Here is a 15,922-nt window from a genome sequence, read left to right as displayed (position 1 = left end):
ATCCTGGCCAGTGCCACTTTCGAGCCACGAGACCTTCAGCACGCCACTTCGCTGTGCGGTGCCTCGGCTTCCTCCTCTCCAAAAGGAGCAGGATCATCATGGTGCCTCCTGGGAGGGCTGTCCCAAGCCCATAGTGTCAAGTGCTCACAAGGGGAGCGGGCCCTGCGGACGTGTGGCCGCGCGCTCGTGAACTGATCTCCTGCTCTCGGCTCACACCCTGAGGATTACCGCACAATTGCATGGGGGAATTACAGGCTTTGTTTTGCCATCTTCTTAGAAGCAGCAACTGTCTCCTCCAGGCCAACAAATCTCTTACTGAGCAGCCGGCCAAGCCAGAACTTGCCAGAGAAGGAGAGAAGGGTTCTCTGCTCATCACAAGGCAGGGCCAGGTGCTGGGAGATGGGGCACCTCTGCGAGACCACGGCAACCCAGGTAGTCACCACCCCTTGGCCAATCTAACCCGTCCCTCGTTCACCGATGGGACGATGATCTCACATCTGGGAAGCACAGCCCCAGACAAAATCCCCAGAGGTCATTTCCCAAGGGTGACTTGGTGTCCCTAGAGACCCTCATAGGGAATCACAGGAGCTCCCTGCGGTTCCATTTGCTGCTATATAAAAAGGCAGGGGGCATGCACCGAATCACTGCATGCACGTGGTTCCACTCTCTGTGCCAAGGCTGCAGGTGACAGCCACTCCAGTCGTCAGGTTTTCCCTGTGCCTGAGGCGGGGGAAACCGCCCCCCTGAGGGGGGTCCTCCCTCACTGCCAAGTTCTCAGACAGACCTCCCTGCACCGGGAGCGGGGGGGGGGCGGTGCGGGCCGTGTCCTCTGGCTCGGTGTTTTAGCAGCCTCCTAACTGGCACATGCAAACAAGATGGAAAACATCAACAGAACTAAACAAAATAATTGTTCTCCTCCCTCGGGAACAAGGAAAAGTCGCATCAGAGGAAGACATTTAAACAACCTGATGGCCCTTTTCCCTCCCACTCCCCATGTTGCATCAGCGTATTTTCTTCTATGGCTGCTCTGGTGTGTTTCCTTGTATCCAAAACCGAATTACACCAACTACCAGAGCCCCCACAATTGTGAGACCCGAAGCCAGCAAAGTATATGCGTCTTCGAGCATTTCATTTTATTTCCCCAGATTCCTAATTCATTATTCTCCAGTAATGTTTGGTTTTTAAATTAATCCGCATGTTAATGCTTGAGCAAAATGGAGGGGATGAAAATATTAACTTTTATTAAGTACCAAATACATGGACAACACTAAAGTAGCTGCTTTTTCAAATTTAATTCTCAAAACAATACCCTGAGAATGGGACTATCAGCTCCATTTTACAGATGAAGGCACTGAGGCTCAGAGAGGTTCAATACCTTGCCTAAAGTCACACAGCTAGTATGTGAACCCAACTCAGTTCTCTCACTCTTTCTCTCTCTCTTTCATGCTCGTTTCACTAGATCAGATTGAAGGAATACTATTATAAGTTTGAGTCAGGGGCTTTTCTGGAAGGTCTCTCCCATTCAGACCCCACATAGCCTTAGACTGGTCCCTGCCTTGTTGAGTCCTTCGTTTCCACTCATAAAATGAGAGGTCTAAGATGCTCTTTGAGGTCCCTGAGGAGACTAACATTCCAAGATTCCAGCAGGCAATCCCCGTTGAATTTGGGGCTAGACCTTCTTTATCCAAACTTTCTCTTAGCTCTCTCCCTGGATCTTTCCATCTTTACCCAGTTATTCACTCCCACTGGCTCAGAGGGTCTCCGTGGCATTCATGAAGCCATGACCTCCCAGACCTTGGGGTTCCCGAGGATCTCGAGGACAAGCACATCCCTCAGACCTCAGACAGCTGAATTCAGAGGGAAAAGGAGAAAGTGTCTCAGCTGTGAATGGAACCAAGATGGGAGCCGAGAAGGCTTTTCACACCCAGGACCCAACTATAAATGGGATCAGATGTCCCGGTCAGAGCCTTGGCCACCACTTTTACTGGGTCATATCATGAGACTGGCCCCAATGACTTCAACATCCCCTCTTCCAGAACGGCCTCCATGGCCCCCCACCTCTTTTGTCCCAGCAACAGCCTCCTCCTGCATCCCAAAGAGCACAGAGCATGAAATATTACAATGTGTCTGTGTGATAAGCCTATTCTGTCCAAGTGGCAGAGACCGTGTCTCATTCACATCTGTCTTCCCAGAACCTAACACCACGTTTGGCTCCCAGAAACTCCCCAAGGCACCCTGAATGAATGAGCAAGCCCCCTGGCCCAATGCCTCCCCAGCAGGGACCACATCCACCTTGCAATGTCCCTCCACGCCTCACAGAGGGTTCTGCCCTGCAAAGGAGGCAAGCTCTACCCGCCAAGCCCTCGGATGAATTGCCTATCTGTCCACACAGGAGGTCGGGAGAGCAGGGACTTTTCAGTTCTCAAGACCTAACAAGAATTTCTGCTTTGTCCTGTCTGCCAGCATCCGCAGGGCAAAAGATCCTCTTTGGCTCCCAAGAACGCAAGCTACAGGCCACCAGCTGACAAGTGAGAGGCCAGTTCGTCAGCTGTTGGTTCCATTTATTCAAAGCTGGACAGCTTCTGCCACTGAATCGAGGGAGCCTCCGGGCGCCCGGAAGGCAGCCCCTGCGAAGTGGCGACTTGGACCTTCAGCCTGCCGGTCCTGGGAGCGCAGACTCCCGGCCCCAGACCCGCCCCTCCACCTCGGAGTGGAACTGCAGGCGGAGACCCTAGCAATGGAAAGCAGCAGGGAGGGGGCGCGGGGCTATTAGCAAATCAAAAGGGAAGACAACAGAGGAAGGAAAACACGGTGGCAAATTCAAGTGCTCCGTTTTCTTTTTTAAAAATCCAATTGTAGGGAGATCTGCTTTTAAATAAAACAATCATGCCCTTGTTCCCGAGTATCGCAGGGACTCTTAATAGACAGGGAAAACCTTTTTCAACGCATCTTTCTCATTACAAGTTGGATAATAGGTACATCCTGGTGATTGCCTTTGACCCTTCCACTTTGCACACGCACACAAACACGCTGGGTTCTAACAAGGCTCTTGTTCTGTCTGGGTCTCATATCTTCTCAGGCAGGTGGGTTTGAAGGCTCTTGGAATATTTGCATGCCCTCTCTTCTGCTCACTCATGCTGCTATGCACACAGCCTCACCTCCGACCATGCCCTCTCCCCTCCCCGCCCCTGCACGCACAGACACACTCGCGCGGAAACACACTACGAACGCGTGCAAACATACATGCCCTCCTCCCGGTTCACTAGCATCCGGCTGTCCACGTTTCCCGATTCCCCTCTGGCCCGTCCACACAGGTCCCCCCGGGGCCGCCCGAGCGCAGGACTCACCGCCAAAGCCTGTGGGAAACTTCATGAAGTGAGAATAATTCCCATACATGTTGACTCTTCAGTTCATGTTCCTCTCCCGAGCGTCTTCCGAAGAGCGCGGCCTCCCGGGCTCCCGCGCGCAGCCGGGCTGCCTTCAACTTGGGCTAACAGGAGTGGTCATCGCTTCCTCGCAGCCCGGGCAGCTCGGGCTGGGCCAGCCCTCCGGGATTAGTCTGGAATCTGCCCCTCGCTCGGAGCGGCCACATAGCGCGTCCGGGCGGCGGGCGGCGCAGCAGCTGGTGCCTGTCAGTAACCACGCACAGCGCCGCCGCCGCCGCGTCCCGCCGCCGCCGCCGCCGCCCCGCCGCGCGCGGGCGCCTGGTGCCGCTTTGCTTCCCTCGGGGCTGGGCCGCCGCGGGCGCTCCGCCGGCTCCGCGCCTCCCCGGGGCGCTGCGGGCGGCGGGGCCCAGCGTCCCGGAAGCCCAGATCGCGGCGTGACCGCCCCCCCGTAGGTCAGGAGCCAGGGAGGGAGGGGGCGGGTGGCAGGGGCCGGGAGACTCTGGAGGGGCCTCCTCCTTGACTTGCACCCACAGACATCGATGGGGGCTTTAGTAAGAGGCATTTTCCCACTCGGGCTCCTGTCTGTCCAGTGCCCAGGGTGTTTGATCTGTGCCGGGGGCGCGGGGTAGGGGTGAGGGCCAAGAGAGAACAGAGCCCGTTCATTAGCGCAAGATCGGAGAAGTGTGAGACTCCATCCCCAGCTATGGAAAACGAAGCTACAGCCTCCCTTGGATGTGGGGTGGGCCTGTCCTGCCCTACGGGCCAGAAGCATTTGTCTGCGCTCTCCCAGTAGAAGCTGACAGGTGCAGTTGGGAGCCTGAGCTGGTTCACAGGGAACACGTGCGAGCAGGGAGGACGCCTTGGCTCGAGGCGGTGGTGGCGGCTCACTGGAGGGATGCATTCACCTTACACACCCGCCCTTGTTTGAAAGGCACCACTGAGTCCTCACTGAGCCAGAGACTCTCCGGTGGAAACCAGCCACAAATCAAAGAGTCCAGGTCTCCCTTGGATGTTCGGATCTGTTATACAGCTTTCCTGACAAGCCACTGCTGGGCCTATACTTGGACACCTCCAATCATGGGAGGCTCACTACTATCCCATTCCATTTCCGGATAGCTCTTACCATAAGAAAGTTTTCTGGTTGAACTGACATCTACCTCCTCTCTGTAGCTTCTGCCAACAGGCTCTAGGGTACTCGCTGCCACCACACAAGAGGGGCCTGTGGGGATCTTCTGCAAATTCACAGATAAATCTCCCGTGCCCATAATCTACTTCTGTAGGCACCCTTGCCTCGTACAACCATCCCATGTATCACCAAGTATTCGAGTCTATTGACAACCTATTCTTTTTCTAGGAATACACTTCAATTTCGGGAGACCCTCAGGGAGGGGAAGGGGGTCGGCCAGGCTAGAATACAACACTTCAGCTCTGATCCGGGGCTCCTCCCCCTGGTGTTTGGGTTGGCAGGGCAATGTGGGTGCTGTGAGCACACCCACCAGGGTCGTGGGCTGAGCTCAGAGAGGCTGGGACAGGATGAGAGGTTTGCCCTTGATGCGGCATGGCACATGGAGGGAGGCGAGGCAACTCAAGGCCCACAGGAAAAAAAAAAAAAATCAAGATTTAAGTGCTAAGAGAACCCAGAGCAAAAGCTAAGAATAAAGGCCCAGAGACAGGAACAGAGTCCGGATGACGAGGGAGGAGGGGGCCCAGATGGGAATCAGAGCCAAAGTCGGTCAGGAAGGAGGAAGAAAGATGCAGGCTGTCACTGGGAAGGTGTGGTGTGCCCGGGGCTTCCTTGGCTGGGGGCTGACCTCAGAGGCTCGGTTGAGAACTGGATAGATGTGGACCGTGCAGAATAGGGGGGTACTATTCGCCTCCCTGCATGAGCTCCTGGACAGCCCCATGTGTGAATTCGCATAGAACTAACTTGACAAATGACCCACCCACCCACCCACCCAGCTGTATTCTCCTTTATATGCAGTCTTCATCCTCTTCCTGGGCAATCGGCTTTGGGGCCAACATGCAATATCATCCTCTCCTCCTCTGAAGTGCAACATTTGGGTTCACTCATCACCCTGGATCTTCTGGGACTCCTGCTTCTTTCATCCAGTGTATGTTATTCCTCCCCCCATTTCGTGACTTCTGAAGATCTGACGCACTGCTCCCATGTTTTATCTAACTTAGGGACAGAAATACTGAAAAGGACATAGCAAGGACGTCCTACAGCAGACCAGCGTACCATCCATTTATGAGGACCATGGACACTTGGCTCATACAACACTCGTTGTGTGGCCTGAAGAGGCTGTGTCTGCAGAGAAAGCGAGTCAGAAGCCAGCCTTGCTGGGTACCAATCCCAGTTCCATTGCTTACAGCCTCACGATATTGGCAAGGGACTGACTCTCCCTGGGCCTCGGTGACCGCATAGGTTTGTGATGAGGATTGAGTCCACACGCGTTAATCACTTAGGAGATGGCAGATACACAATTAATGCTCAATAGGTAGAAGCTATTTTGGTGATGGTGATGATGTAACGTAAGCAAGTCACTTTACCCCTTGTTTCTTTTTACTCATTGGTAAAATGATGGAACAGGGCTAGAGGAGTTCCAAAATCCCCTCCAACTTGAAAATTAAATGCAAATGGATCCACCCCCCAATTCCGTAACTGTCCATTTTCTCCACAGAAGTGTCTGCAGCGAGTGTCTTACTAAAACACAAACTACCATTTGGTACGCGTGTCCGAGAAAGGAATGAGTTAGTCCAGCACAACTGGCTTTTTGGTGAACCCGTGCTCGCAAGGGTTCTTCCAAGTTCTCAAAAACCATCCTTTGAAAAGCTCTCCTTCGAGCCTCATTCAAGGTCAATGTCAAGATGATCTGTCAGCAGTGTGGGGTAGACCCTACTTTCTTCCCCTTTTGCTAAGTTAGGCGTACCTGACCACTTCGGCTCCCAGAATAAAGACCAAAAGCCTTAGCCTGGCATGGAAAGGCCCCACCGTCTTGTCTCAACCTACCCTTGAAGCTCCATCGGGAGGAAAGTGCTCTGGGATAGAGATCATAAGGCCCAGGACCTCAGCCCCAGTGCTCTCTAGCTGTGTAACCTTGGGCAAGCTCATTTAGTCTTGGGGGTAGGGCGGGGGGACACCCACACCACTCACCTCACTAAGGCTTCTGGGTTTTGTTTTGTTTCATGATCAAATGGGATGAGAGGAGAGCACGTATTTTGGTTTGGTTTTGGGGTTTTGTTTGTTTTACACGCCAGAGTTCTATACAAATACAAGGAAGTAATATCTTCTTGTTTGTCTGGTTTTTTTTTCCTTCCCTTTCTCCAATGATCCCTTCTGGTCTATTTTGCTCACTGTGGGAGCACAGTACGTTCATCCCAACTTGTGGTTCAATGTTATGTCCATTCACCTTCCCCGACCTGCTTCCCCAAATAAATTGCTTTCCTGCCTAAATATGCTAGAACACAGTAGGTGCTCAATAAATATGTTCACATTAAAAAAATGCTTGCTCTGCTTATACCAAAATATCCCCGCATGCTTTCCTTGCGATACCTTCCATATGATTTAACATCCCATAACAAGCCATAAACTTTGTCTAAAGTACAAGACATATAAATATGGTTTTTCTTTCTAATCCACATTTTTGACTGGTACCACAGTGTCTTGTCTAAGACCATTATTGATATAACAACATTAGCCTGACCTAAGCCCTTCCCAGACAACCCCACTGACTTCAGTCACCCCACTGCCCCCAGCTGTTACTGGGTTCTCATTAGGATAGCAAATGAAAAACCAAATGCTCGATGTCCATAGTGGGAATTAGCTAATTCATTCATAAGAATTCTGAGCTCACTTCTTGTCAAGGCTAATTATCTATTTCTCTTAAGTGGTATGTTCTGCTTTTATTAAAGCCATTAGTGCCTTTGAGTAAATGAAAAGGGCATCTGTTTTCACTAGTATGTTTGACCCAGACCCGGCATATGTTATGTTCACCCTGGTAATAAAAGGATATAGCTTAACCGCTGGTCTCTTTGTGTGTGTGTGTGTGTGTGTGTGCACGTGCTTTTGAACAATGGCAATAGAAAATACTATTTTGCAGTAAACATGACTAAAAAACCAAAGTCATTTATTAAATATAAAATGTAGAGGCAAATATCTCTACACTGATGACACCAATTAACATTTTTATATTTGTGTGTACTTCACCTGCCTAATAGTATATAAAGTTTCAATGTGTTTTCCCAAATATTAGAGTTAAGCAGGGCATACCGTATTACCCTATTTTTATAAATGAGGAATTTGAGTCCAAGGCTGTGAAGTCAGGGAAGGAAAGCGAGCCACTCTAACCAGTCAGATTTCAGATGTGATCTCACAACTAGAACGTGACAGAAATGGGTATAAGACCAGGCCCCTGACTCCGACTCCCAGCCAACGTGTCTTTTACCAGACCTTGACCTTTCCCTTAATAGTGATGTGTTTCTATTATATGTGTTATGGGGTGGGAGGTTCTTACATATTGGTTTTTTTTTTTCCTCTTTGCTGTCACTCATTCATTCACTTATCATTCAGCCAAAACTTATTGAGAGCTTTTTGCCTGTCAATCACCGGGGTTGCACTAAGGGACAATAAGATCAAGTCCCTGACCTCATGGAGCTTATGCAGTCTGATGGAATAGCTGGAGAGCAAACAAATAGTCAGAGACATAAATATATCATTAGAGGCCATGATAAGTGCTATGAAGGAAAATAATTGGATGAGATGAGAGACTATAGCAGGGAAATCTAATTTAAATTGAAAGGTCAGGGAGACTTCTTTGAGGAAATGACAGTTATACTCAGATCTAAAGAAAGAATAAGATTCAGTTGGGGGAAAAGGAAGAGGTGGGGGGGAGCGTGGACCAGGCGGAGGGAACAGTAGGTCTCATTGCCCCGAGGAGGGAATGAGCTCAGTGTATTCCAGAAGCTGGGGAATGCAATGTTCAGGTCTCCCCTTTAGATGACCCGGCTTCCAAGAGTTCCATGGGTGCATTGTGTCGCCCCTGATTCTGTGTTCGATGTGCCACGTCAGCTGCGCACTGCTGGAAACCTCCCTTCCTGGCTTTGTCTCCCCTTCACATGCTGGTCAGATTCAGATAACCCACTGTTTTCCAGGGCTGCCACCTCACGAATCCATCTCTGCGTGTGTGTTCCTTCTGCTCTTCTGCTCAGAAGAGTCTTCCCCTCTTTCTGTTCTCTGTCCAAATACCGCCATTCCCCAAGACTGTTCTCATGGGCACTTTTCGATGGCCCTCCGTTGGAACCACTCTCTCCTAGATTCCCACAGCCCGTAGTTGGGACCATTCTTGTGTCCCTCATCACGTCCCTTCTTGGATGATTGTCTTGAACGCATCTGAAAAGCCCTCTTACTAGGCAGGAAACCCTAAATAACTGGCAACTGGGTCTGAGTCACTTTTGCAACCCCAACAGCCTTTACGACAGTGTCTAACACATAATAGAAATTCAATAACTGCACGAAGGATGAATGAATGAACGAAAATTTGTTGATTATGCTAACCTCTCCTGATGTCAACCCCAGGGTCCTAGACATGAGGAGGGGACTGTTCCTAGACTCCCAACAGTTTTTACAACCCAATTTTCATTTTCATGGGCTCCTTCTCATGGAATCATATACTCCTGTGTGGACAGACTTGATACTGGCATTAATATAGTACATCCATCTTGGTGACGGAGAGCCTCTGAGGACAGAAATGAGGTGCCTGATTCAGAAAGAGAGCTGATCAGCTTTCAATGAGGACTGTCTCAGCTATCACTAAAACCTGGGCCATTTCCATAAGGTCTAAAAGGTGTTCAAAGACACATGCTTTATCTACAAGGTGTCCCCCATGGCTTAGCCACCAGTCCTGTTTGTATCGTAACCAGTGGCTGCAGTCACTAGTGAAACAAGCTGAGTTAAACTTGCCCTAAGGGAGTTGTTCCTGAACTTGGCATCACAAATACCCGGGAAGCTTAAAAAAATTACAGAAGCCTTTATCCACCTCTAGAGATTATGTATTGGCTTGGGGTTGTGGTCTGGGTTTGGGACCCGCTAAAAGAAGCCTGGGTGATCCTAATGCGCAGTTAGATGAGTTTGGGGACTACTGACTTAAAGAAAGAGAACCTTTCTTTAACAGGAAGCTAAGAAGGAGCCATCAGCAAAAAATGAGAAACCACTTCCTGGGATGATTCCAAGGAACCGGTAAAATCCACTTTGCCCATTTGCTAGAACACGCAATTAGAACTTACGAACACAAGAAGCTCTTGCTTAGCAGGAGATGTGGTGGCTGAGGCCATCTGCTGTGTGGACTTAGCATATACTGACTTGAGGTTTGCTGGGACCATGTGTGACATATTCACACCCCAGCCCCTCTGCCATCAAAATCTTATTCATTAAAGGTACTACCTAAAGGCTGTCTCATCTGTCAAATCTTCCCTTACATACGGTTAGTACTTCCACTGTTCTCCAAAAAACTTGCTTAAATATTTAATTTAATTTCCCTTTGTATCATAATTACTTGTTAAACTAGGACCTTCTTCTTGAATATAGGGACAACTTATTCATCTTTATAATATCAAAGAATCTAGCATTTTGCTTTGTACACAGTGAGTGCTTAATAAATGCTTATTGAATAGATGCTAAGATGACAGCTATGAACCAGAGAGGCTCTATCCCTGCTCTCACGAGGCTATAAGCTACAGGTTTAAGGGTAACTTTCAACCACCCTTAACTCCGAACTAATAACGTTGTCATAACATTTTCAAGGTGGAAAGAACGGTTACATAGATGCCTCCATCTCTTTGCTCCCAAATGACGGTCATAAAAACGCTCCCTGCATAAACAACTCGACCACAGCTGCCAAGCACATGGGGGCTCTCAGGATACAGAAAAACCCTGATCACACAGAGCTGAGACCAGAGGGAAACATCTGGTCCCTTCTAGAGAGAGGCCAGCAGTTCAAATATGGGACACTCTAATCCAGACTGGGTCCAGATCCAAGGAGTCACAGCCAAAGAGGTGGATGTCAGCACCAGACCTCAGGAAGGCCTGCTCAAGTCCCATGAGGGAAGAAGAAATCCTGGTGTAGAGCCCAGCCCCCAAGACGAGGCCACTGGCACTTACATTCTGTTGAACAGACGTGTTTCGGGCTGGCTACTGGCTACATATATTCAGGTGTAGATTTAGAGGCTGCAACCCAATCGCACACAGGCCAAGCAATCTATTTTCAGATCCAGCTCACTCTTGGGGAAGAGGCTCTAAATATACCCTCCAGTGACTGCAGGAGGCAGATTATCATTGCTGGCAGCTGAGCAGGGCAGGCAGACAGGGACGTCAAGAACCTCACCATTACCCTCAGCCCAGCGCAAAGGCCCCACCACTTATAGAGCTAAATTTACATAAGGGCAAGGGTCTGTTATATTTGACGGGGTTTTCTTGTATGAACGCCTGGCCGTGGGCTCTGTATGGCAACAAAACCACTTTTTTGTCCCCTCGGAAGAGCCACTGAGCATATAGATGCCACAGAGGAGGACGTAGGCAAAACTGACCTTGTTCTGTTCTCAGGTATTCACATCAGAGGAATGTCTTGCAATTATATAAGCAATGGTATTAAAATTTCCGCCATGCATAACACCTGATTGTCTACAGCATGCTTTTATAGCTTATTTATAAGCAGGTATGAAATATTATTAAAAGCAAATCCAAGGGGGCTGCAGTCAGAAAGGATGTTGGATATTAGGACATGAGAATTTATCTTGCTGTAATGATTTTCTCTGTAGCGGGGAAGGCCTTTTGAGTTAGTGTTCAGCCAAGACATAGTTCTCTTACTGCCAAAAGCCAAACACTGTATAACTAACTCTATTTCCAGGCAGCTAATCCCAAAAGACCAGAAAACACTTAGTTCCAGAAGGCATTGAGCGAGAGCTGCATTAACCACCAGCATTCAGGTAACTCTGCCGAATAGCAAAAATGAATAGAAATAGCTAAAGGCAGACGGAGAGTTGATCAGGGACAGGGGCGTGGCACAAGGAAGGTCTTAAAAGTCGATATCTAGCAACATCAGAGAGAGTTTGAGAAATCTCTGTACTTAGTGTATTAGAGTAGCCTCAGAAGGGAAACTAGGCCCAACTGAGCTGGTACCAACCACGGGACACGGAAGAGAATGATTGGAGGAAGTCGGGATCTGAGACATTTACCCCTGCAGTAGGGTTGCTCAAAGGGTCCATACACCATCTGCATGAGACTCATCCAGGAGGCTTGTTAAACCCAGAGACCTCTGGGCCCTGCCTGGACCCTCTGATTCAGAATCTTTGGAGCTAGAGACGGCCTGGGCATGAGGGTCTTTAACAAGCTCCCCAGGTGATACCCATAGGCAGTGAAATTTAAGAATCACAGCTTTACGGAATGGTATCTAGAGAAGGCCAAACCTTAACCGGGTATGCACGCCATGTTGCAGTGTTAGAGATTACTCATTGGCGCCTCCTGGTTACTCCGTAAAGCCAACCTTAATGTCTTTTCGTAGGCCGAGCTCCTAAAGTCACGGTTGGTATAAGTAGTGGAGTCAAGCTTAGGAAATTCTTTTGACTCTAAATATTGTGTTCTCTCTACCACCCTTCACCTTGAAGACGCAATCCTTGAACTGTCCAAACCCTGTCCCCAGCAGGCAGGAGGCCGAGGCTCTGGTCAGATGAAGGTTCTGGAAAATGGGTTGAGGTCAGGGGTGAGGGAGGAGTGAGGGAGGAGTGAGGTGGTGTTTGCCTGCAGCTATAGGTTTTAGAAAGACTTAGTTGGGAGAAAGTAGGCCCGAGAGAGGAGAAATAGTTCAAAGCATTCAGGATACAGAGGGCTGGCTGAAGAGGAACACCCTGGCAGAAGGAGCCCCAGAGGATGCCCAGTTAGAGCTGGGGATACAGGAAATGAAGGACGGCGGGGGAGGGGCAGATCTAGAAGCAGTTCCCCAGTGCAATGGCCCACAGGGAGAGGAAGGGTTTTCTGGCTGCCGGTGACGTCACCCTGGGCAGCTGTTAGCGTGAAGCGTTATTTCTGGAATTGCCCAAACATCAGTGACTCTTAAGGGGGAATTTCAGACACAGCAGCAGGCTGGGCACAGATATTTAAGGACTGGGGCCTTTGTGCCGCCTCATCAAAGCCTCTGTCTGAGGCTGATGCCGCCCCCTCCCGCCTTGGCCCTGCACGGATTCGGTTGGTCCTGATCCTTCACGGTCTTCAGCCAAGACTGGAAGGGCTCTGAAATCCAAGGTGGAGAAGGCAGGGGCAGCAGAGAGGACTTCCCCTTGACATCCTGGCAGATGGAAACAGCTCCCAAGGACTTCAGGCCCCCAAAAGCTAAAGCAGAAAGGGGGGAAATTCAGTTAATCCTATCAGCAGTTCCTGAACATCCATTATTTCCCCAACTGTTTGAGGGGCAGGGATACACGCTTTCTACACTTCAGGGAAGGATCAGTCATGCCAGGTAATTTAAAAACGCAATCACGATTAGGGCTAAAAATTCATCACCCCTTTTCCATTGGCAATTAGGCAGAGGACTGTTAAAACTTCCATTTATTGATCCCCCTGGTAGGCCAGGAGGACAGTGGGAGTGAGGCGAAAGGGCACCTCCCGCCCTCCCTCCCCATCCATCCTGTGCCCTCCCGACAGACTAATCCTCCTAATGCATAGCTCTGATGGGACTCCTCAGACCAGATACTCTTCATGGCCCCGCCTCTGCCCATGGAGGTATCTACACTGGGTCCCCTTCCACTTCTCCAAACCTTCAGTCCTCCCCTTGACTGAGCCCATGCTAGTCTCCAGAAAAGTGCACGGCACGCTCTTCCCCAAACACACCTGGCACACTCCTTCTCCTTTGTTCTCTGCTTTCGCTCAAGCTGCTTTATCCTTCTGGAACACCATCCGCCCCACTATTCATCCCCATTAGCTGAATCCTAGCTGGTCCTTCTCTGGGCACCTACATGTCACCTCTTCCTGATCCTCCCAGGGAGGTCTCTCTCTCTTTCTCATCTCCCCCTGTCCCTCTTCTCTGTGTGGTTGTCTGTATCTCCTTCTCTCTCCCTGCTCTTGAAACTCCCACGCTCACCTCCCAGCGCTGAGTACCTCCCTGTTGTGGTCCACAACTAGCTTAGCCTTGTGACCCTTGGGTTTTCTCAATATGAAGCATATCCACAGATGAATATCATTGAACTTGCTGCTACTAAAAACCCATCCTTCATGCCCTTTGAAATTCCTGCTCTTTTCTCAATGTCTACTGAAGGCCTGGCCTAATTGTGATGAGGCAGGGACCTCAGTTTCCTTTGGGGGTGGGGGGCAATGAGACTCATCATCCCACCTCTGTGGATCAAAGTCTTTTGCTTCGGAAGCTTTCTGTGTCACACGCCCCCATCCCTGCCCCCCAGCAAAAGTCGGGACCTTTGCTTCTATGCTCTGGCGGTACATCCAATCTCCCTTGCCAAGCACACATCCCAGGTATAATTAAACAATTGTACAACCCTTTGCTGAACACCTGTCTCCTTCCACAGACAGAAAGCTCCATGAGAGCAAGGCCCATATCTCTTTTATTCATCATTGAATCCTGGGACATGGCTGATAGGCAATGAATCGTTGGTGAATGGATGACTGGCTTTTATCACACTCTGTGCTGGATGATAGCTTTGTGTGCATAGTGTGTGTTTTACCCATCCTTCACTGTCGAAGAATACAGGTGATATAGGGCACTCTTTGTACTCCCCAACACTTCCATCGTGCCTTGTTCCTAGCAGGTGCTCAAAAGGGAAAGAAAGGAAAGAAAGGAAAGAAAGGAAAGAAAGAAAGAAAGAAAGAAAGAAAGAAAGAAAGAAAGAAAGAAAGAAAGAAGGAAGGAAGGAAGGAAGGAAGGAAGGAAGGAAGGAAGGAAGAAAGAAAGAAAGAAAGAAAGAAAGAAAGGGAAGTTGTTGAATCTAATCCCCTACTGGGAAAGTAATCCAAAGCAGTGACGGTGAGTCAGTAACATCACATTTGATTCAAAAGCCGACACATTTAGTCCAATAAATCAACAAATGATTATTGAGCACCCAAAAGGCATAGAATGTTTCATCTGTCTCTCTGTGTGCCTATCTGTCTGACAATGATAAGAGGGGTGTCTGTAGAGGGTCTGGTTTGAGTCCCAGCTTGGCCATTGGTACTGAGTGTCTGTATGACCTTGAACAGTCAGATTCCCTGAATGTCAGCTTCCAGTTTCTTCAGCCTTTAAAATGAGCACAAAATTCTTAGTTCACAGGAACACCATGAGGATTGAAGGCAGGGATGTATTTGAAATCCTTTTGTAAAATGTGAAGTGTGATAATGTATATAATTATTACGAGTGCATGATGCAAAGAAAAGGCAATGAGAGGAGACAGGGCTGTGAGTCCCAGTCACCGTGTAAGCAGTGAGGCGCAATCCACGATGGGGCGTGAGGTCCAAGCTCTCTGAGCCTGTCTGTCCTGACCCCCTGACAGTCCCTAAGCCTCCCAAGACACAGGTTCATCACCTTCTCAAATGGGCTCCGAGGCGCCTGGCATCCTGGGAGGAGCAGGCTTACTAATAAAGAGATTGTCTTAATAACGTGAAGTACCGGGTGCCATGGTAACGGGCATTACATGATCTGGAGAAGAGGAGCAGCTTTTGATAAGAATAGGGAGCCTGCAGATGGGAAAAGGGGGGTGGGGATACACACAGGATGGGGGTGGAGGAAATGCAAACATGGACAGACGCAGAGTAAGCACCAAAGGGAACGAACAAACAGTATTGGTGACGCCTGCCTCTCTGGGGAGCCTCTCCTGTCTGCACCCTGCCAGCAGCCGTGTATCTTGTGTATCTCCAGATTTTCTGCTGCTACTGCAGTTGAGGATCCCCCAGGATACTTAACCTGGTAGCCCCCAGTGTTTTTTAAAGATAAAAGCACGTGCAAAAATTTGGGCAAAAGCAGGTTGTGAATTTACCAAAAAACTAGAAACACGGGTTTTATTGGTACTCACCGATGAACGACTTCAGGGGGTATTCTTGTAACTCGGTTTGGCGTGGCCTCTTGCTTGACGATGTTCTCCATGAGTCCTATCGATGTGGAGAACCAGGGTCTGTACACCGTGACTGGAAGGTCAATGCCAATGCTGATTTCCACACCATCAAACTTCATTACTCTCTTAAAATATTGTCTGTCCATCTGAGGACACGCCACACAGCCCAGGAGGCTGCCAGGGCAAGGAAAAGCTCATTAGATGGAGCAAGGAAGGGGACTCATGCCTGATGAGTCCTTGCATGCTCCAGATGCTGGATTGGGTGCTTTATCCACATTACCTTCTGCCAGGGAGTCTTACTATCTTGGGGATAGTAAGACTGACCCCCAGCCAGCTGTGAGATCTTTGGCTTTTTTTTAAGACAAGAACTTCTGTTCACAGACATTTTTATGATTCTGTTATTAAAAGAGCTTCCGCTTCCAGGGGTCCCTAAGTGTCTCCTCCATAACCTTCAT

General features: G+C 49.3%; 1 protein-coding gene and 1 long non-coding RNA gene across 2 annotated transcripts in view; both read right to left on the bottom strand.

Moving 5' to 3' along the window:
• RXRG (retinoid X receptor gamma) overlaps positions 1-3,674 on the bottom strand; it is a 43,234-nt gene extending 39,560 nt beyond the window's left edge. The window contains exon 1 of the mRNA XM_081825222.1: positions 3,348-3,674. Coding sequence (XP_081681348.1) covers positions 3,348-3,396 — 49 coding nt within the window. The 5' untranslated portion in view covers positions 3,397-3,674. The remainder of the gene's footprint in view (positions 1-3,347) is intronic.
• Positions 3,675-7,496: 3,822 nt separating this feature from the next.
• LOC145722371 (uncharacterized) lies at positions 7,497-14,180 on the bottom strand. Its single transcript, XR_014146606.1, has 2 exons — positions 13,937-14,180; positions 7,497-12,765 (listed from the first exon to the last, which is right to left on the bottom strand). It is a non-coding gene; the product is annotated as an uncharacterized LOC145722371 (long non-coding RNA).
• Positions 14,181-15,922: the final 1,742 nt, after the last annotated feature.

Source organism: Leptonychotes weddellii, chromosome 6, assembly GCF_054177405.1.
Source record: "Leptonychotes weddellii isolate Sample4059 chromosome 6, ASM5417740v2, whole genome shotgun sequence".
NCBI classification, from domain to species: Eukaryota; Metazoa; Chordata; class Mammalia; order Carnivora; family Phocidae; genus Leptonychotes; species Leptonychotes weddellii.
The sequence above is the reverse complement of the archived record's forward strand: the minus strand, read 5'-3'. Positions and strand labels throughout refer to the sequence as shown.